At 40.5% G+C, this 21,172-nt stretch overlaps 1 protein-coding gene across 5 annotated transcripts in view; it reads right to left on the bottom strand.

Moving 5' to 3' along the window:
* PLEKHG1 (pleckstrin homology and RhoGEF domain containing G1) overlaps positions 1-21,172 on the bottom strand; it is a 133,019-nt gene that overhangs the window by 29,535 nt on the left and 82,312 nt on the right. For 4 of the 5 annotated variants that reach the window (XM_051615027.1, XM_051615026.1, XM_051615029.1 and 1 more), the window contains 2 exons: positions 19,501-20,039; positions 2,843-2,943 (listed from right to left, as the gene is read on the bottom strand). In XM_051615027.1, the coding sequence (XP_051470987.1) occupies positions 2,843-2,943; positions 19,501-20,039 (640 nt within the window). The remainder of the gene's footprint in view (positions 1-2,842; positions 2,944-19,500; positions 20,040-21,172) is intronic. The other variant, XM_051615030.1, reaches the window with a different exon arrangement.

Raw genomic sequence — 21,172 nt, 5'->3', positions numbered from 1 at the left:
TACAATGTGATTAAGGATGTTTTGATTTTTTTTTTGGAGTGTGAAGTATTTTCAAGACACTGCACATCTCCTGTGGGTGAAGACTTTCCATAGGACAAAGTGTGGGTTAATATCAAGCTGTTGACTACAAGAGTTCAAGGGGAGCGAGATAAACACATTCATAGGGTCTGCAAATAATCACCATTTTTGCGCACACAATTCAGGCAGGGCACTTCATTTTATTCACCACTCTAAAGCAAGAGACAAGTATTGTTCTCCTCCTTTTTGATCTGAGTTGGAATGAGAGATGGTAATGACAGGGCAACAGACAGGCAATTTTGGTGGAATAGAAGGAATGGAAAGGCACAGGAAGGAATCAGCGTGGTTTGTTCTGAACCCATGACAAAATAAAAACCAGCTGATGTTAAGTACTCTTCAGTCTAGCCATAAATGCTAAAGTGACAGCATTTCTGAAAAACTTCATTCTTTCAATGTCACACAGATCACAGCATTCAAAACAAAAATGGACATAGCAGGCACAATCTGGTCTTCATGGCAGATTACTTTCACCATAAAACATTCTCAAAAATTCATCTGAAAAGTTGAGACTTTCATTTAAAAAAAAAAAAGGCAACAAAATAAAAACCACAAACCAAACACAAAACAAAACACCAAAACCAATCAAAAGTAATTTAGCCCTGTGGCCAAGACTGATTTCTTCACACTCATAAAAAATGCTTTTCCACTAAAGGTGAGCTCTTACAGGTTTTATGAAGGCTCCTCCTGACAACAAGCCCACTCTTGTCACCGTGAAGCTCAGAGCGCAGGAACTGCTGAATATGGCAGTTGGAGAAAACAGCCCTGCACTGCATTTGTGTGCTTCAGTAGTCATGGATGGAGAAGGACCATGCAGGATGATCTGTCTCAGCAGCAGAGGTTTCAGCTTGGCCTCTCCTAAGATCGTCTGCATGTTGGTACTAAACTTAAGCACACTTCTATGCAGAGTTCCTATTTCAGCATTGAGTCATGGTATTGGGTGGACAATTTAAGCTAAACTGATACTGGAAAGACCTCAACAGGAGATGCCAGAGAAGAAAGGCAGCAAATGCTGACTTAGAGAACACTCACCCCTTCTGAAAAAATAACTTAATAGTGAAGGAGCTTTTACCAAGAGATAGTGCAGAACTATAAATATAAATAGCTTTCCAAAACCTGATCACAGTCACAGAACTAGCAGTTACTATCCTGACCATTTCTGCCATTCAATACAACACCTAAAAACCATAATTAGTTTAGCTGAGAGAAATTCCCATCTACTGAAATGAAATATCACAGATCAATACAAAGTCCAAAAAAAACCCCCATGACTAAAGCCTTTGATCATTGATTAATGGTCAAACTCTAAGTTGAGAAAAACTTGGTGATTCTGAACCTATAAAATGATACTCACAAAAGTACAAACACAGAACTGCCAAATGGATCTTCTTCAATACTAAAAATTAATTAAAAGACTCCAGTGTATGTTTAGGACCCAGAAGCTACATTATTAAGTAATATCTGTAATGATGCTGGTATCAATGTGTCCTAGCTACCAAGTCTGTAACTTCTCCAGCTTCTGAAAAAATCAGAAAACATAATGGCCAGGACTGCTTTGTTTGTTTTGCTTTTTCCTCCCATTCTGTAATCGTTGGGAAGCTCTAAGCTCACAATCATTGTCTCATGGCTCTAAAACACATAATCAGGCTACCACTATATATTTTCTATAATGCTCAACATTCAGTCAAGTCAGCTGTTATAGCTGAAGCAGGACACAGCTGCTTTCTAGTTAAGTGTATTTCCATTACTCTGCACTAGCTGTTTTAAGCTGCAGGAAGAGTTTATATTCCATCTTTGTCCATAAATGCAGAACAGATCCATCCCCACTCTCCCCTCTGATACTGAACTGCAATCCCAGCAGCTGAAGCACTTTAAAGTATCTTCCCATGATGATGGAAAAGCACTGAAGATGCCCTTTGACACTAGCCCTCCATTTCAGAATCCTCTTTTGATTCAATTAAATTATCTGTTCTTCTTCAAAGAACACAGTAGTTTGGGAGATGTTTTGTCAGCTATAACAAAGAGAGCTTTTACAGGAATAATGGGATGTAAAAGATGTGGGAACTTTAGGCTTGTACATTTCTATATTCAGGTTTTCTTTAAATGCTGAGTAAACAAATTATTTTATATTAACAGAGGATTCAGACAAAAGCAACAGTAGCATGCTTCTAAAACTGCAGATACTGCAGATCCCACACAATGTGGCACTAGATACACAAGCAAGAAAATTTATTTCAGGCTTCCAGGATACACTAGAATGCCATCTGTGGAGTTTTAGAGAAGGTTGTACAGATTCTGAACAGAAGCTTTCAATAAAAGGAAAGATACTTGAACAGTTTTGCGAAATCAATTCAGAGAGTTCCTAGCAGTATAAAATGCTACAAAAGCCAGATCTGAATGACTTAGATCAGTACACAAAAGGACACAATACAGCAGGAATAAAATAGCTTCACTTCAGTAAGGCAAGAATTTAATTTACAGTGATCCTGCATTAGGCTCAGAGCACAGAGCAGGTTAGGCGTAAATTAATGGAAATACCCAGCACAAACAAACAAACAAACAAAAGGACAATATTTGATTAATAAAATAAACAGCTAAAAAAATTCTGATCTCATGAACAAACGTTGCTGGGAATCAAAGATAGACTATTTCTCAATTTACAAATCTTGGCTGTATTTGAAGTGGTAGAAGAGTTTTTGCTTGGCTTTCTCCCTCCCCATTAGCACAGGCTACTGAACTGTTTTCATTTAGTTAAATACAAATTTACCTGTTGAAACGGTAGATATCCCGTATGTTTCCAAACAAGGCTGATCGCTCTTCTGTCCCCAGGGAGAGCTTGGTCTGGTCAGTGATACAGTCAAGGTAATCCTACAAGAGAAACATGAAGATGGCCTTCAGACATTTCCTCCTTTTCCAGGTCAGTAAATGGATCTATGTTTTTATTGTACAAGATGAGCCTCTTCATATTAGTTTCACCTTAGCCTCTCTGTGAACAGTCACTCTATTATGAAAGGTAACAGTACTTATCTGTTTATTGAAACCAAGAAAATAACAAAAGACTGAACACTGAGTTAGAGCCCTTAGACAGGACAGCCAAGACTTCTCTTGCTACTGATATACAAATGTATTCAGATTTCATTCACAAGGACAGTTTAACCAATCATTTAACCGGCTCAAATAAAAAATAATAATAAAAAAAAGAAGTAAAGATAAGAAATGAGGAATGTAATTTAATGCAGTCTTAGTAACAGAAAACCTATATAAGGAAGAGCAGAATGCATACAAGCAACAGGCTCAGAAAAGCAACTCAAAGAAAATGTTATATTTAAATCATAGTTAAGAAAACAACACAACATTTGTAGAAGACAGATCTCAATGCATAAGGGTACATACAATTTAACCACACATACAGTTACATTGCCATATACTCTAGCAAAGATCTGCTTTTGCACTTACAATAATGATAGTGCCTCATCCAGGGACTTTAATTGAACAGGAGGAATAGGAGAGCTAGAAAAAGCTCAGATCAGCAATGTTCTGGGAGAACAACTTTCCCATCTCTTCCCTCACTTTAGTAACAGCTTAGCTCCCAAAGTGTCACCTTTCATTCTGTTGCTGCTACAGCATTAAAATTTCTCAGTTAGGGGCAAACAAAATCCAGCAGGCTACTTAAGTAACTACAACTCTTAAACCAAGAAAGCCAATGTGCTGCCACATTCATGGAGAAATTCTGCTGGAGGATGGAAATAAAGTAAAAGTGAAAACAGCTGAAACAATGCTAAATAAAAATAAATAAAATCCCTTAGCCTGGAGCTAGACAACATGGTGTGGCAACCTCCCAAAAGCAACACAGCATTCCACAGTGCTGCAAGGAAGGAGCCCTGTAAAACAAAACAAGACCATGAAAACTTCTAAGATGTAACTGCATTCCAGAGTCGTAAAGAAAAAAGTATTACAGAACACATATATTGGCCAAGATTTATTTACTGTGTAAAGCCTGTTGAAGACAAAGGGTTTGGATCAACCATAGATCTGACTTCTGGCTTTTAGATGCCCTCCTAAGGAAGGTTAAGACTTACTGCAGTGCTCAAGCCTCCGTCTCATTCTTTTCTACTGAAAGAGTGACAGCAAAGTAACAAAGTAATGGGTGTAACCAAAACTCAGGTTTAAGTACCAGTAGGCTTTCTTGTCCCCTCCCCCTATTCTAATGCTCAATAATCAACACTCTTTCATCACCCACAAAACTCAGTATTTTTTGTCAAGGGGAAACAAGCAAGCTTATTCCAAGGCAACCTCGAAGAAGAGCAACAATTAGCAGTGGGGAGGCAAACAGCAAGCAATACAAATCTGCACAGAAAAATGAACAACAGAAAAACTCCAGTTTAACTGTGATCCTCTGAAAACATTTTTAGCCCTGCAGGAACACTGCAGCAGCCCGAGCTGGTATGACAGGGTGGGTTGCAGAGGAATGGAAATCTTAAAATAAGCAACTCCATACAGTGAAATCTATTTAATAAAGAGGAGTTCCTTTCAAATTCATTCACGTCAGCATAGTTGGAGCTTGGGTTTCTTCAAAATAACAAAACAGTCCACAGTACTTTCCAGTATTGTAAACAGTGTTACAACCATGACCTGGTTTGTGCTCCTTTTGTCCTCTTATCCCAGTTTTCCTGCAGATACACATACTCTTTCCAGTCTTTTATCAAGTCTTAGTAAGAAAGAGGGAATGAAGTACTTTCTAATGCTTCTGCCAAGCGGCAGCCTGCAGGTGCTTTGGCAGTTTTCCAGCATTCCCATAGCATGTGCCAGTATCAGGTTATACCACACACCCACAGCTTGTGCTCACTTTTTTTGCTAAAAGTTCCTTGAGACTGTGCTTCAGGCCCCCTTCCCTCCTAAGATCAGATCAGAAACAAACCAGAAATTAATGGCTGGATTTCTGCATACCTAGAGTACAGGGAGATGACTATTTGCTTAAAATGCTTGGGATTCTGAGGTTCTTTTTATCTCACCTCATGCTGTTAGGAAATCACATAGAATTTGGGGACTGCTTTCATGTTTTTGCTTTCTATTTTTGTTAATATTGCTGACTTGCGGCTTGTGCAAGTCTGACAGCTACAGACATGTTCACACTGCTGTGACATGTATAAGCAGACACCTGAGCTAGACACGAACTGCTTGATGTGGCACTAGCAGTAGAATCATAGAATGTCTTGGGCTAAAAGGGACCTCTAAAGGTCATCTAGTCCAACCCTCCCTACAATAAGCAGGAACATCTCACACTAGAACAGATTGCTCAGAGCCCCATCAAGCCTGGCCTTGAATGTCTCCAGGGATGGGGCCCCCACCACCTCTCTAAGTAACCTGTTCCAGTGGTCCACTACCCTCATATGAAATAACTTTTTCCTAATGTCCAACCTAAATCTACCATTCTCTAGCTTGAAACCATTACTCCTTGTCCTATCATTACATGCCCTTAGAACAGCTCTTCCCCAGCCTTCTTACAGGCCCCTTTCAGGTACTGGAAGGTCGCTATAACATCCCCCTGGAGTCTTCTCTTCTTCAGGCTGAACAACCCCAACTCCCTCAGCCTATATTCATAAGACAGGTGCTCCAGCCCTCAGATAATTTTTGTGGCCCTTCTCTGGACACGTTCGAACAGGTCCACATCCTTCTTGTGCTGGAGGCACCAGAGCTGTACGCAGTACTCCAGGTGAGGTCTCACCAGGGCAGAGTAGAGGGGCAGAATCACCTCTCTTCATCTGCTGGCCACACTTCTTTTGATGCAGTGCAGGATGCAGTTGGCCTTCTGGGCTGCAATTGCACATTGGTGGCTCATGTCCAGCTAAGGGTACTCAAAGCAGCAAAAAGCTCCAGATATCCATGCTTACGTGAAAGAGGTGGACGTTGGACACTCTTTATACAGTGGTCTGATGAAATTCATGCTCAACACAGCAGCATAGTGCTTGCTCTGACACAGCAAGTGGGACCCTTCTGGTTATACTGCTTCACAGAGCCTGTGTGCTTTCATAAAGGCTTCAGGAACTCATCCAGGAAACAGATGCAGTATTGACATATAATGTCCTCTGCAAGGACACCACCACAAGCAGATCAAAGCTACCCAGCCACAGGGTTTTTACTAATTATTTCTTAGTAAATGTACTTTACCCCCATGGTAGTCACAGCAGCCTCCTCCAGCATATTAACAGCTGTTATCATCTAAAGCCATAATGAAAGGTTTGCTGCCACAAGATAACAGGGCAGGCTGCAACCATAATGACATGGTGCAGAAATCAATGAAATTTATCAGAACAGAGTACCGGCCTTATCCACTTTGTTTCTTGTCAGCATCTAAGGACCCTCTGTTGGCACTGAATGATTTGTTACAACCTTTGCCTTCATCAGCCTTTTATTGCTTCTCTGCAATTATGGTAAAAACATTTTGCTTACTTTATAGGAGAAAAAAACCCTACAAATGCCAGTCTCCTTAGATTGATTTAAGGAGCAAGGTTTGCTCTAAAGAAATAGCACAATTTTTCCATCCTATTTCCTGAAGCTCTCCAAAAACTAGAAAAGGCTTGCCAGACTGCCTTGCCTTCCCCGATGGGTTTGCCATTCTCCCCATTTGTCTTTCATCACACTGAGTCCATCAGAAGGAATGTCTGTTAGAAGCTGCATATCCTGACTACTATGCCCCCCTGCATAATCACACAAGGAATATCTCTAGAGGAACAAAATGATGACAACACTAACCTCAGAGACTAAAAAAAATATTATTTTAATTGGAAATGAGAAAAAACTGTCAAGAAAAGAGTAAAATGAGAAAAGATATCTTCACATATTGATCAAACTCATTTTTCCATGACCAAACTTTAGAAACTAAACACAAATTAGTAAGATATTTTAATCTAGCCACCCAGGTTTTACTTTGAAAACAGGCACACACTTAGCTTTAAAAAAAGACTACAGGCTGAACAATAATAAATAAATCAGTCATTAATGAGGCAATGTTAAAATTACACATTAAATTAGCAATATTAATGTAAGTGTTGACATAGTAATGCTAAAAAAATGGGCAAAAGCCACACTGCCTTGTAAAACAAGAATAATTTCTTTTTTTCCTATTTTTTTTAATTTTAATTTATTTTATTTATGGATTTATCTGGTATGTACAGCAACATACCCTGAATGTCTTGTGGGTCAAAAAATAGCATAATATCCACAACAGGTGACCAAGGATGCTGAATTCTGGTCAGAGCAGCTCACTGAAGCTCTTCAAATATTTAAGGCACAGCTGTACCTTGCAAAACAAAGGTGCAGTTGTAAACCAAACATACTTGGTCTTCTTGTTCTGGCTTCTTCTTCTTCCTTTGGCTATATGTGTCCAAAGACTGACTTGAGACCTCAATCAAATCCATCTCCTTCCCATATCAAACCCTTTTATCAGGATTTCTCCTTAAAACACATAATTATCTTTGTAAGAAACACAACCACTAACCCAGGCTGCAAGTAACACAATCACATTGTCACACAGCAGGCTAATACAGCTATATACTCACATTTAAATATCAGGCATATTTTTAACTGTGGATGAGTCTGAGTGCCATAAAAATCAAAACCGTATTTTATTCTGCTATAGATGTTACACATTATTGATCAAACCTCAAAAAATGCTTGCACTGCATTACAGCTCTTCTACATGCAAAACCAGAAACTTAAATAAAGAAGGAAATTTTTTATTTAAGCAAGCATATCTTTACACTTTCTACTTTTAGTGGAAAATGGGGCAGCTGAGGAGTGGTATTTAGTGGGGATTTTTTTTAAGACATCTGAAGCCAGAAACCCCTCACATCAGGCAAAGCAAGAAGAAGTCTGAAAGATCCACACCTCTCCAGGGCTATGCACAGCATGGCCCTGCCACCCACCAATAGCCAAAGTCAGGGTCTTTCTGAGGACAACACAGGCTTGGAGACGCAGCTTCCTCTGCTCACTTCAGCAACTGCAGCAGAAAGCTCCCACGTGCACTTCCTATCCCCTTTTCCCACTACTTGTCAGTGCTAGCAAAGCTCTGCCCTCAAGGCAAACAGGCTGTTGGGCCTTGCAGGCAGGCTCTGAAGCACCCACCTATGTGCTTGCAGACCACTGACCCTGTCAGCAAGGGAGAAGAGCAAGGAGAACACTTTCCACCACTGATAGCTAGTGAGCCTCCAAATGAGAAAGGCCAAAGAAATCCCTGTGCGTTACACAGTCTGTTACTAGATGCTGCTTGTGACTGGTATTGTTCCTCTCTGATGTCTGTGCAGAAGAGCAGAGTCTCTGAACGGACAGGAGGCCACCTCGCTGCCATCAGTCCGGTTCCCAGACCCTGGGAGGAGATGGTGGAGGAAGACTCACTGCACTCACCTGTGTTTATGACCAGCTTCCTCAGAACTACCCTATTTACACATGCAGTGCCGTGGATAACAGCAATAAAGCAGGCGTGATACAGTAAGATGATACTTTGCTGACTGCATGTAGGAAGGGGAAAGATTGATAGCGAGAGCACTTGTGAGAACGTGGTATGAAGAAAGACTAAAAATAGAGAAGCACATTTAAGTTTTCTTTCCACTGTTTAACATTGCAGAGTAAGGTGATCTGACAGATTTCTCCCTACCCTTGCCACAGCTAGGGTTCTGCAAATAAGTTAAAGTCAGCATTATTAACTTAAATTTTACCTACAGAGAAGAAAAAAAAACATGTTTTTCATGTATCTATTCCTGAGTGACAGATTTTCTATAATCAACATTACTTCCTCATCTACATTATATACATTAAAACACTGCCCCATCTACAGATCCTAAAGACTGGAAGCAGTGTGACCTCTAGTAGGTCCCTCTGGGTTCACTCACACGCATGGAAAGCCACAGAGTATACGTATGAGACAAAATTAGCACTGAAGAATTCCTGAGTCCTAACACTATGCCTTGCACCTCTAAAACACATGCTTTCTTTGGTTTTGGCTGCCTTTCAACAGTTGTGCCTGCATAGGTGGGGTTTTATACAAAGTCAGAAATTTCTAGGGCACCTCAATGTCAACAACGTAACAGTCAGGAGACCTTGTCACAGAACAAGTTGTCAGAGCTCAGGTAGTCCCAGGAACCAAAATGAAGCATTTGCCCTGGAAAATTTCCTCAGTGAGTGGCCCCTCAACACTCCTTAGGCTGTTCATCCACAGAGTCCTTGTGCTTGAACAACAGCCTCACCACTCTGCATGACTGAGGGCTAGCAGCATTCCTTTCTGCAGCTGTGGGTTCCCTCTCACCTCTCACCAGTTTAGAGCCTCTAAAGCAGGCTCTGCACACCTGCCCCTGTGTCCAGGGATGCCCATATCAGCTTCCAACACTGCCCCACAGCTCCCTCCTCCACTGGAGTGGAAGGAGGTACATGTCCTACAATACCTGCTCCACCAGTGAAGGGTTTTATGTCCTTTCTTTTTCCCCAATGCCTGCTTTCTTCTTGTGATGTCTTTGTCCCGTGAGCCATTTTAGAAGGAACACTGAGTCTAGGAAGCTCTCTAAAGGGTCAAAACCTGCCATCAGCTGACCCAGCATTGAACTGCCAGCCTGCTTGGATGGACTGCTTTCATGGATTTTGCCTTCTTCGCTAAAGTGAATTCCTGCTCTAATGAAACACGAAGTTCAAGAATATTTCCCCATTCAACTCCAGGAATTCCATGTTAAAATCTCCTGTCTTAAAAAGACACCTTGAAAGGCAGGCTGTCAATTAAATCAAACTGTAATTCGACAGAGATGTACTAAAAGTACTCAGAAACTGAAAATGGGATTCATGGATTGTACACAGCCAAGTCTCTTAAAGTGTCCATCATCTGTAAAAACAATATAGGTAAATCACTGGGAAATGAAAACTCTCATGCAACCCCAGCTGGAAACTACAGCACACTACATTATTGAAGTTGTAACCTGCTGGATTAAAACCACATCCCACATTTACTTTCAGTTATCAGCCAGAACCCATCGCTAAATCACAGCTACAGGAATTTCTCCCAGAAGCTGGCACTCAGAATCACTGCTCAGAGGTATGGTCAGAGGCAAGTTCAGAGAGGGGATGGAGATCATGGGACAATAACAAATGCTACCAGTAGTCTAGTGACATTTAGTTAAAGAACTATGAGAGGCACTCATCTTGCTAACTTTCTACTTGCTAACTTGCTACAATAATGAGGAAAGTTAAATGAAAATATTAAACAGTAATCAGGATGTCAATTTGTTTGAGGTTGCTATGCAGATATGCTCTCAAGATTTCTAAATCTAAGGCTGCAATTGAGGCTTGACAATCATCTTCATTCAATTACCTAGTGCTTTCTTAAAAAGTACCAGCTGAAAACATTTCATAATTATAGATATAAAAGAAAATAAATCTCAACGTTCATCAGAACATGTATAAACCAATTCTCACAACACAGCTTAGTTGGCCTGGCTGCAACCTTATTGAACCATAGTCAAGCAAAGCACAGAGATTCATTACAGCATATTTAGCCTCTGAATATCTGAATCACCCTGGAAATGAACCTGAGACTTATGCTGTAGACCCTTGCCATGTTAAATAAACTTTCTCCAATTTGTAAGACAAATTAATGTTAATGTTTTTTAAAAGAGATCTTGATATGCTTACAAGTTAAAGGAGACATTCCAGAAGAGAAATGTTTATTTTAAAACACAAGAAGGGAAACTGAAAGAGTCTGTTTTCCAAAGAATGAAAATGCAAACCCAACATAATGGAGAAATCTGCACACATCCTAAACACAAAATTTATCTTAACCTTAGTAAACGCATGATTCCCAGAGACTTAAGGATAGCTTTTATTATTAATATATAAACAGCAATAAAATACAAGCTTATAGTACTGGGTGGTTTGCAAGTGAAAATGTTTTAAAAGTGTCCTATTTGCAAAATGATCTTCTCATGAAACCACAAAATATAGCAGCTACATCCACACCTTACTCTGTGGAAGTGGGGAGAGCAGAAAAGAGGGAGAGAGACTGCTATGTGGTTTGTTAAGCCTTCAAGCTTAAAGGTCATGGATTACTAGAACTCTGTTCACTGACAAGTAATATTTATATGATATAACACATTTAAAAGTAGCTAAATATTTCCATAGATGAAAATCAAAATAGCCATAAGCAGCAAAACAAAAATTCCAGAAACTGTGGTCTGGCTGGAAATGAAGAAATTTGGCTTTAAGAGATCTCTTCCAAATTTTGAAATTTCTTTACAGAAATCCCAATCACTCATAAAATAAATAAATAAATAAAATTCATCTTAGTGAAACATTTAAATATTTCCTGAAAATTTTGTAGCATAAGCTGCGCTCCCTCTCTCCTGCCTCTCAGCTCTCAGACTGATTCCTCACAGTTTTGCTGTCCAACCTCTACAAACCTGTTTTCCCAAGGCCGCTGCTGTGGTCTGGCAAGATCCTAGTTCACTGCCAGTCAGCAATAGGCAGCCGGAGGGCAGAGGTGAACAGATGGCTCTCTTGTTACTTTCTGAATCCAGAAGGGCTCTATAATCCCACTCATCATAGACAGAACTCCAGCCTCAGCACAGTCACATATTTTCACTCTAGGAGCTCCCTGCCCACCACCAGGACTCTTAAATGGTGCACTCTGTATTTACCTACATCTTCCCCTTTCCTACTTCCTCCCAAAAGGACCGAGCAGAAGGTTAACCTTCACTCTTTTATCTATATTCACTCTCATTTAGAAAGTGGGTAGGAGGTTGCAAACAGCACGGTTGAGCTATTTACACACTGATGCAAGAAAAGTGAGGGGAAGAGCAGTGGCACCCAGGCTTTTTGGCAATTCTGCAGCCCCCTGAAAGAGCAGAATCTGTCTCTGCTGCTTCTCTCCCACCTCGAGCTTGAGAAAGGCTCACTGTACATTTATAGACAGCTCATTTATTACTGCAGTATAACTCACTTTTTTGTGCTGTCCATACACAGAGCTGACCTTAGAACAAACACAAAGTTATGGCTATATATTTGTTCTGTCTTAATGTCTGCAGTCCCAGCCATACGCTGCAGCTTGGCAATCACCTGACAAAAGCAGTCCCTGTCCCAACAAGTTTCTACAGGGTAGCTGTAAGACAAGAACTGGATGAGAAGTTGGGGTAGAGAAAACACAAAGCAGCAATGACATTTTATTCAGTGTCTTTCAAATACTTGGGAATGTGCTAAATTTATGAGTATTACCAGCAGAAATAAGAATGAGTAGAGATGATGCAGATAAGAAATAACATGCATCAGTATATTTAACCCTGGCTTGGTGTATTTTGTATGAGGTTATTTTACAAACAGCTCATTTCGCAACAGAAGCAGCTGCCTTTACCAGGAAAGTCGTGTGTGTGGTTACTTCTGGTTGTTCACAACACAATATATTCCTACTGTACAGCTATAAACCATCTTTTTCCAAAGCCCAGAGTCCTTCTCATGTGCCTTGAAAAGCAAGGCTTGGGTTTTGTTGCTGCTTTTTTTTTTGCTTTCATGTAAGGGTACAGATGATGATAAGATAAAAGCATACATTGTTGGCAAAATGGTTTTGTTCAAGAACTTGGTGTTTCAAAAATAAGCTCATCTACATTTAAGACACAAAAATGAACAAGAGTTTGTGTCTACTTCCATCACTTTAGGTTGCTTTAGGATGTTTAATATGGCTCACATCCAGGAAGCAAGAAGTCTGCAGAGAAAAACTAATAGTCCTACTACCTCAGAAGAAAGCAGTCTGATTTACTTCAGTTATTTCTTTAAGGCTACCTGTTCAGTAACATGCCCTGCAGTGCTGCTAGAACCTCACCTCTCAACAGTCTCCAGTGGATTATGGTTCCGATTTTTAAACAGCAACTCCAGAAAAAAACCCCAAAATATTAACATTCTCCAATACAGCTGCTTCCAAATTTACAACAGATTTTTATTAAGTGAACATTTTCCTGCTCCAATTTATACTGTTGTAAATCTGTTTAAACTTCATGGACTTCAAGAAGACCTCGTAAATATGTACTGAGATCCTCAAGCACAATTTCATTTCAGCTATCATGTCTCAATACTACTGGAGAAAACTTTCACTGCTTTTAAGCCATGCTTTCTCGGAGGAGGTGGATCAGAATTTGACACAGCTCTTCCTTCATGGATGAAAAAAAAACAATGAGTGATAAGTTAATCAGCTCAAAAGAATTCTAAATATGACTAGCTATTAAACTTACCACTGTTGTGACCAAAACTTTTTTTTTGCAGGTAATTCAAATTGCTCATCCAGATCTTCTAAATGCATAAGGATCAAAGACTAGTCAGAAAAAAAGAGGATGTGCACTAACGTGCCTTTAACTGCTCTTTTAATGTTGTAGCAAAACCTATTTTCATGAAGGAAGAATGTCACTCTGAATATCACTGTCTTACTTTAAATCTAAACTAAATGCCTTCTTTCTCTGTATGGGACAGGCTCTGCAGCTGGTCTCAGAGAGGAGAACCTGTTTCTAAATCATCACACAGTTAATAACAAAATTAAAAGTAAACTGCCTAAAAATCACACACTCATCACCTGAGTTCTCTCTTTTGTGCTGAAAATTTAAGACAAATAAATCAAGTATGTCAGCAAACTTTGTCAGATAGACTAGACTTGCAAACCTGAAGTGCCTATACATGAAGCTGAGGCATTGCTCCTTCTGGCCTTAATGCACTGAACAAAAATACTAATTGTGGGACTACACATCACTGCTCCCTATACTTAGGGAAATAAAAGTGATCAAAAAACTCAGAAGAATGCCATCTTAATGGTCTGGTGATTTCATCATTTGCAAATAATTCAGGATTCTTATACAGGAGGGACAGGTACATCCTCTTCTCATATCACAGTTATCTTCTCAACAACACTCAGTACACTTTCCATTGAAGCACCCTGTGAAATTTTTATCTATAAAATGCTCACAAAGGGCAGCCCTGATAAATCAAACCATTTATTTTTAGTGAACGCTGGAATTCTGTACCGTGAAAAAGCGGTACCCTTGCAAAATAGCATCTTTACATGCAACTTAGTCAGCAATCCAAAGGTACCTTCCTCAGGCATGTTGGTTAGTAGCCATAGAAAAAGGGTCTGCAAATGGAAATTAAGTGTAATGTGGGAACAAACATTCTGGGATGACTTAGCTGTATTGCGATTCAGACCTTTTGAATCTAGGAGGAACTAACTTTCTCTTAAGAGTTACACTACCTGAAAACCCGGTGCACAAGCAGCGACACTTTACTAACACACTGAAAGAAGTGACAATGCACACATGCAGTGTTCAGAGTTATCTTTTTAACTAATTGCCTAAAAAGTAGAAAGAAACCTCTAACCTCAGCACTAGAAGGCAGTGAACTGGGAAGAATAAAACTTTGATACTGACTTACTCTCAGAAGGGCTTCCCTTAATCGTTGGTGCCACAACACGTATCTACTGAAAATGTCCAGTATTTCCCCTTACATGGTTTCTCCCCATGCCCTCAAGGGGTATATCATCTCAACAGATTTAGCTACCTTGGATGAAGTTTTCCATGCCAGAAACATGCCTCCTTGCTGAGCTGTTTTAGGACATTTCAGCAAAAGCATTCCCCCAGGCCTTTTAGAGAAAAATGTCCTTTTTTTACTTTACTCTTGTTGAAAAGTTTTGCTGACCTTTCCCCTGAGAAGACAAGTACCCCTAGGCTGACTAGCAGGGACATGAACCATACCCTCTTATCTCAATGAGCAGCAATAGTAGACTAAAGCATAATGGAGACTTTGTTTCTGAGAGTATCCTTTTCACTGCCTTTGTCCAAATCTCCACATATTTCACCATCTGGGGGGAAGGTGGGTGTGAAGGAGAGGGAAGGGGAAGAAACCCCTCAAATTCACATATTCCCAGTAGGAACTTTTAGAAATGGTCTTCTGCATGTTTCAGCTCAGACTTCACAAGGTCTTAACCCACAATTGCCATTCTCAGGTGCTGCCAGTCATATCTGGTTTAGATCTGCTCCTCTGAAGCAAGAGCAGGGGAAAGATTGCTCCTGTGTATTGTGAACCTCTACAAACCTTATGCAACGTGGAGAAGAGTTCTGTGTAGTTGCAGAGTAGAGGAAACACAAAGGAGTCCTACAGAAAGATGGGAAAGGGAAAACAGGAACAAAGCCTGATGGAGACCAGAAGTTGGAGACTGGATGTTAGAAGAACATGAGGGCAGAAAAATTAGGAATGGTGATGAAAACACCGTCAGACGAAAAGAAAGACTGGACAGAAAGCTGAGGTATAGAGGGAGAACTACAACAGACCAGGCAAAAAGACAAGTTATTTAAGTGTCTTCAGACTCGCCAAGAGAATTGTGGAGAGAGATCTTGAGTCAGCAGACACCAGGAACATGGGAAACAGAAAAACTGCAGTGATAAATCACATGAGGAAATGAGACAATATGGACTGACAGGGGATGAGGATGGGATTTACTGAGAGAAGACTTAAGACAGATTGGTGGGGAGACCCTTGGCAGAAGATTGTGCAGAGGAGAATGGGACTTTCAAAGTAAAAAGGCTTGAATGAAGAGTCGTAAAAAAGGGTCAAAGGACAAAAGATGTGGAGACAAGATAAGGGACAGACTTGAACTAATCCAGTAAGAATGGTTTTAAAAATGCCATATTTACAGTGAAAGGGTGGAGAAACTCATTCACATTAAAGCAGTCTCCCAGATTTTAGATGGAGTTCAAGATTCCTGAACTTGAACCGCCATTTGTATCAAGTATTTGTGAAATGCTCTGACAACACATGCTTCACTCCCCTCTAGCTACTGTATAGATGTGGATGACTTTTTACTAATACTGATAGAATTTCTTATATCAAATAGCTGAGGTTCATGCAGTGGGGATCTAGATGTTCTCAATGGGCTGATATCACTAAGAGAGTTTATTTAATGTAACGGGACAGACACATGCACTACAACAGTGCATTTGCATTACTCCTTCATTTTGAAAAGGTAAAACACAAAAGTGGATATCTTTTTCTACAGTTGCAGGTATTTGTACAGATTATAAATAAGGGCTTCTGACTCCTAAGAACCACAAGAGCCAAACACATTTTTCTAAATAAACTCAGGGACAGCATCTCACTCAGGAAAAAAAGAAGTAACTTTAGTTACTCTAATTGAAGCTTTTGCGTATTCTAACTAAATTACTACTTGAGAAAGCCAGGCTGGTTCCTGAAAAAGAGAAGGGCTGGAGGTTCTGCCCTAGCCAGTACACCTGTCAGCATGATACAAGCAGGAAGCAGAGGTACCCATCACAAACTTGCCCAAAGCACACTTCAAGCTGCAGTAATTAAAAAAATTCAATTATACTGAACCAATCACATGATAAAAGATACCAATGGAAAAGCTCATTCTATCTTTTCTATAATGCCTGCTTGTGCAAGAATCACAGCAGTGTGCCTCAAAACAATCATAATGCAACTGTTCTTTCAGGTCATGGACAAAATGACTGTACTGGCTGGAAAAACAGTTGTTTCTAAAGCATATCCTGGGGAAAAGGGAGCAAAATAGTGCCTGAATGGTCTTCTCTCACTCATCCTAATAAACCAGCACAAACCCCAAGAGCCCCCCCCCAAAAAAATATGAAAATTCCCCCTTAAAACCAACCAATACCCCAAAAAAGCTTGATTGTACATCACTAATAAATATGCTTTGCTTTACACCAGATACTTAGAGGGTGGATTAATGGATGCGAGTTTTGACACCTTTTAAATTCTAGCTCTAGAACCTGTTTCCAAGTGCTGGAAAAAACAGTAAGAACACGGTCTTTTAAAGTATGTTTCCATTATCTACAGAGAAGATAGCATCAGCAAATCCCCACTACCAGGGGACAAAAAGTGCTAAACTAGATCTGTACAGACAGTTCACAGCTGGGAGTAGAGGATGACTAAAGTAGTACCTTTTCATTTCTTCCTTTTTGTTCCTATCCCATCCTCAGTCTGACATCTCTTCAGCCTTTAGCTCTTTGCACCTGGGTTGCCCTGCTTCTCTTCCTCCCTTCCTTCCCCTGCCAAAAAAACTCCACCCCAAGACAAAAAAACAAAACACCACAACTTACTATTTTTAATCTCTGTACATAAGCTGCTGCACTGCAGTCAGCTGCAAAACTCGCTAGAGAGCTCCATTTCAAACCATTTTCATACTCCCTTCAACTCTCAACTTCCTGGGTTTTCTCTCATTTCCTCATATTGTTTTCCCTCTAGCAATTTTCTCTCTTCACTTAGCCCTGGGTCATTTGCTTATGCTTTTCTCCACCAGCTTTGACCTCCATGTATCCCTTCAGTTCCCACACACTTCTTGAGCAGCCATTGTCCTTTGACCCTTTCCCAGCTCCCCTTTTCCCATTCTCATCCCATTTCCTAACCAGCTGCCAAAATTTTACCCATGTTTATCTGGAAAATAAGACACATCAAGCTGCTTCCCTTCATCTTAGCTTGGCTCAGCACCAGTCAGCTCGCTGCCAAACTAAATTGCCTCAAGTCATAGGGATCAGGATAATCAGGTCCTTTAAGGCTGTGATACTTCTGCAGATGTCTGTGGAGTCTTCCCATCCTTCTCACAACCACCACACTTGGTTAGGTAAATCACTGCAGCATTGCTAAAGTAAGTTATGGAGAACAGAATCCCGAGAAACATGTAACATGGCCTCCTCTGTAACATCTTTCCAGCCACACCTCCCTCCCCTTAGACCAAGCATGAACATGCACAGCCTGAAGTAGCTGGTTCCCCACCATTTGGGAAGGAGCTCCATAGAAGCCCTCAGATCTTCAGCACCTACATAAGAAAAGCCCCACTGGCAACCACTCCATCTCTCAAAAAGCCTGTCTAGTGCCACACAAAGCTTCCAAGATCCATGATTTGTTAGTTGCTGTAGGAAATATGCTTGGGTGTTTTACAGGTAAATTCCTCCAGTTCTTTCAGAACTTCAAGAACATTTGCCACAGTTACTCTACATCTACTGTAGTCATGCCTAAACTATTTCTATCAAGCATTTTTTGGCCTTCCTACTTGTAAATGGAAAACCTGTTTCAAATTTTTAATGACATTTTTCAGTTTCTCAAATTGGATGGTTTACTGCATAGGAGGATGAGCTACAGTTTCCAAATCCATGGAGGTCATGCCTAGGGAACAGTGTCTGCACACAGAAGATGGCTCGTTTCTGCAGCATATGACAACCTTAAGCACTCTGAAACGAAACTAAGGCAATGGGCACATATAGAGAAATAGCAGTAGCTACAGAAACTAATGAAGTCTTGCAGAAAAGGCATTCTTTGTGAGAATGCTGGGGGTTGGGGGTGCTTAATTATGATTTGCATTTGTGTTATCAAAGCCTTACTGTTTTTTCCTGCTCATTGCTTCGGGGACCAAACAGCCTGGAACTGCAAGGGGGTAGAGTGTCTCCAGCTGACTGGTATGTCCTTGTGCATACAACCTCATACAGCTACCTAAAGCTATATATCCTATAAACAGTGCATGAAACATGCACTTTCTAAGAAATGTTCCTTTACAAGTAGTCATACACACATAGGTTAAGTATATAGACTTCAATCAATATCCAAGGAACTTAATTGTCACCTTTGAAAACACAAAAGAACATCATGCCACAGTCACAAGTACATGAAGTGAGCAGAAAAGTTTACAAAAGGCCTCATCCACATTCTTCCCTGTACTAGAAAGGGGAAATGAAAGCTACTATTCATCGGTTGAGATGGGGATTGGACAAAAACTTCACGGCTGCTAATAAATGCCATACTTACTTATTAGCACCCCTCATCCAGAATTAGTACTAAAGAAAACATAATTCCTTCATATAACAGCCAAACAATAGGGTTTTCCAGCAAATACACATGCCATATTCCATACTATGGGCCAAGTACCTGTTGTTAACAGACTGAAGCTGTGAGCTGCGTGAAAAGGAGAAAAAGTCAGGAAAGAACTTGCAAGACCAGGATCTGGTGAGGGCGAAATAATCAGTGAGACCCATCAGACAAAGCATTTAAAGGAGCAAACAACCTTCTGCTGTTTGCTTCATGCTATCCATTCTAGGAAACAGGGCATTGTACTTGGTTTTGTAAATAAACATTACTGCAAAGAGCTTACCCCTCTTCATTCTCCACTGCTGCCAACTGTAGAATGTTGTTTTTTTTTCTGTTACTTCTTCATGAACACATAGTAACAGCTTAGACTTATCTAATCAGATAAAAACTTGAAACACATGGAACAATGATGTTACACTAATGTAACAGCAAATGCCAATTCCATTGTCAGTGCCATCTGTCTTGCTGTGAAATCAAACACTATAAAAAACAGCATTATGGGACAGTTAACACCATCCTAACCAAGACTCCTACCTTCACAATGCTTTTTAGATCCTGCACGTACATCCTCTCTGTCTCCAGAATCTCTTGGACAACTCTGTCTACATAGAGGAGCTTGGGACTGGTGGGCTCTGTGGCAATAGACATTGCACAGTTTTTGCTTGCTCCTTTTGGTTCTGCTTTCCTTGGCATGCTTAGCCTTTTTTCAAGGCTTTCCTCAGGATCCTCTTGCTCTGCAGGGGAGTTTTTGCGTGGCTTGTTGCTGGAAAATCGCCTGGCTGGGACCAGTTCTAGCTTGATAGCACCCGTTTCTTTATCCTGGTTGAACAAGCCCAAGTGGCTGTTTGAAACTAAGGTCATTCGGCTTCCAAAGGAGCAGTGGCTGTCCCTGGAGGAAGCAGAGGAGGAAGTGGAGCTAAAGCTGACAGGACGGTCACTGTCTGACAGGTCCATGGTTTTTTTTTCACAGTAGCAGAAAGGTCTGCTCTCCTTGTGCAAATCTTCCCCTTTCGTCTTGGAGTCAAGGGCCTCTGTCACAGCTGGTAAGACATCAAGGGGTAAGTGGAAATCATCTATAAAATAAACAGAAGAAGTGGATTTACTATTGCTGCTCCATGTAACACAAAAGCTGACAACACATACTTGCAAAGCTTTTTGCATACAAAACTGCCACAACTCTATTTTAACTAACAGACAACCAGAACAACATGATTTGGGGGTCACTAAGACCTTTTCTTAATGCTTTTCAGGTGGTGGGGATCCCCCACAGGGCGCTACTACACAGGCACCATATGCCTCCTGCTCATATACATGTGTCTGGCACACCCTTGTGCCAGTGTTTTGCATCTAGTGTTGGTGTTTGCAGTGCCCAGGCTCAGCACAGGAGAGAAATAAGAGTCAGATTCTTCCTAAGGTTAAAAAAATGCTGTCAGGAGCAGTCCCTGCTGTCTCCAAGCACTGACCCTGGTTTGGGGCATTTGCAAATCTCAAGAATCACACAGTGATACCAGACAGTATCGTTCATTTTGAATACTGTAAGGCCAACAGTCAAACAAAAACTAAGAGCAGTTATCAATTACCAGCTCTGTGGCTTGTACAAAAACACTAAAACCGGAATGATTTCCCAGTGAAAATAATGTAGCTTCTGAAAAAAAAGAGCTCCCGCAGGAAAGAGTGCTGCCAAGTAATTCAGTTTTCTACTGGGAAAACGTCATTCTAAACCTCTTCAGCTCAAGCCAGAATTATAGCCCCTGCTGAACTGACCCAAAGCTGTTTTTTCAAATCAGTGCAACAACAAAATAAGATGTCTGTCTTCCTGTCGACATTTCAATTCTACTTTATTTTTATTGCCTAAATGCTCTGCAGGACACTGTCCATGATGCAATGCAGATTTCTCTCTGGCCAAGTTGTAGGTAATGCACCAAGAAAATCTGCAAAAGCAGCTGCAGGTAAATACAATACCTAGTTTCCTTTCAGTAAGAAGCATCCACCCCAAAATTCTTGCCTCAAACTCAAAGAATTTCAGAATATCTGTGCTGTGAAAAAGGGAAATGTTTGATGATTGAGGAAAAAAAGCAACACTGGAACTACCAACACAGTGGTAGTTTAGTTCTTATTTTACTCCAGTGAAAACATCATTTTTCAAAACTCATACCAGCAATTACAGCTCTAGACAGCAGTTTCAGTAAAGAAATCATAAAGCCAG

Source organism: Apus apus, chromosome 3 (genome assembly GCF_020740795.1).
Source record: "Apus apus isolate bApuApu2 chromosome 3, bApuApu2.pri.cur, whole genome shotgun sequence".
Lineage (NCBI taxonomy): Eukaryota > Metazoa > Chordata > Aves > Apodiformes > Apodidae > Apus > Apus apus.
This window is presented reverse-complemented; position numbering and strand designations above follow the sequence as displayed.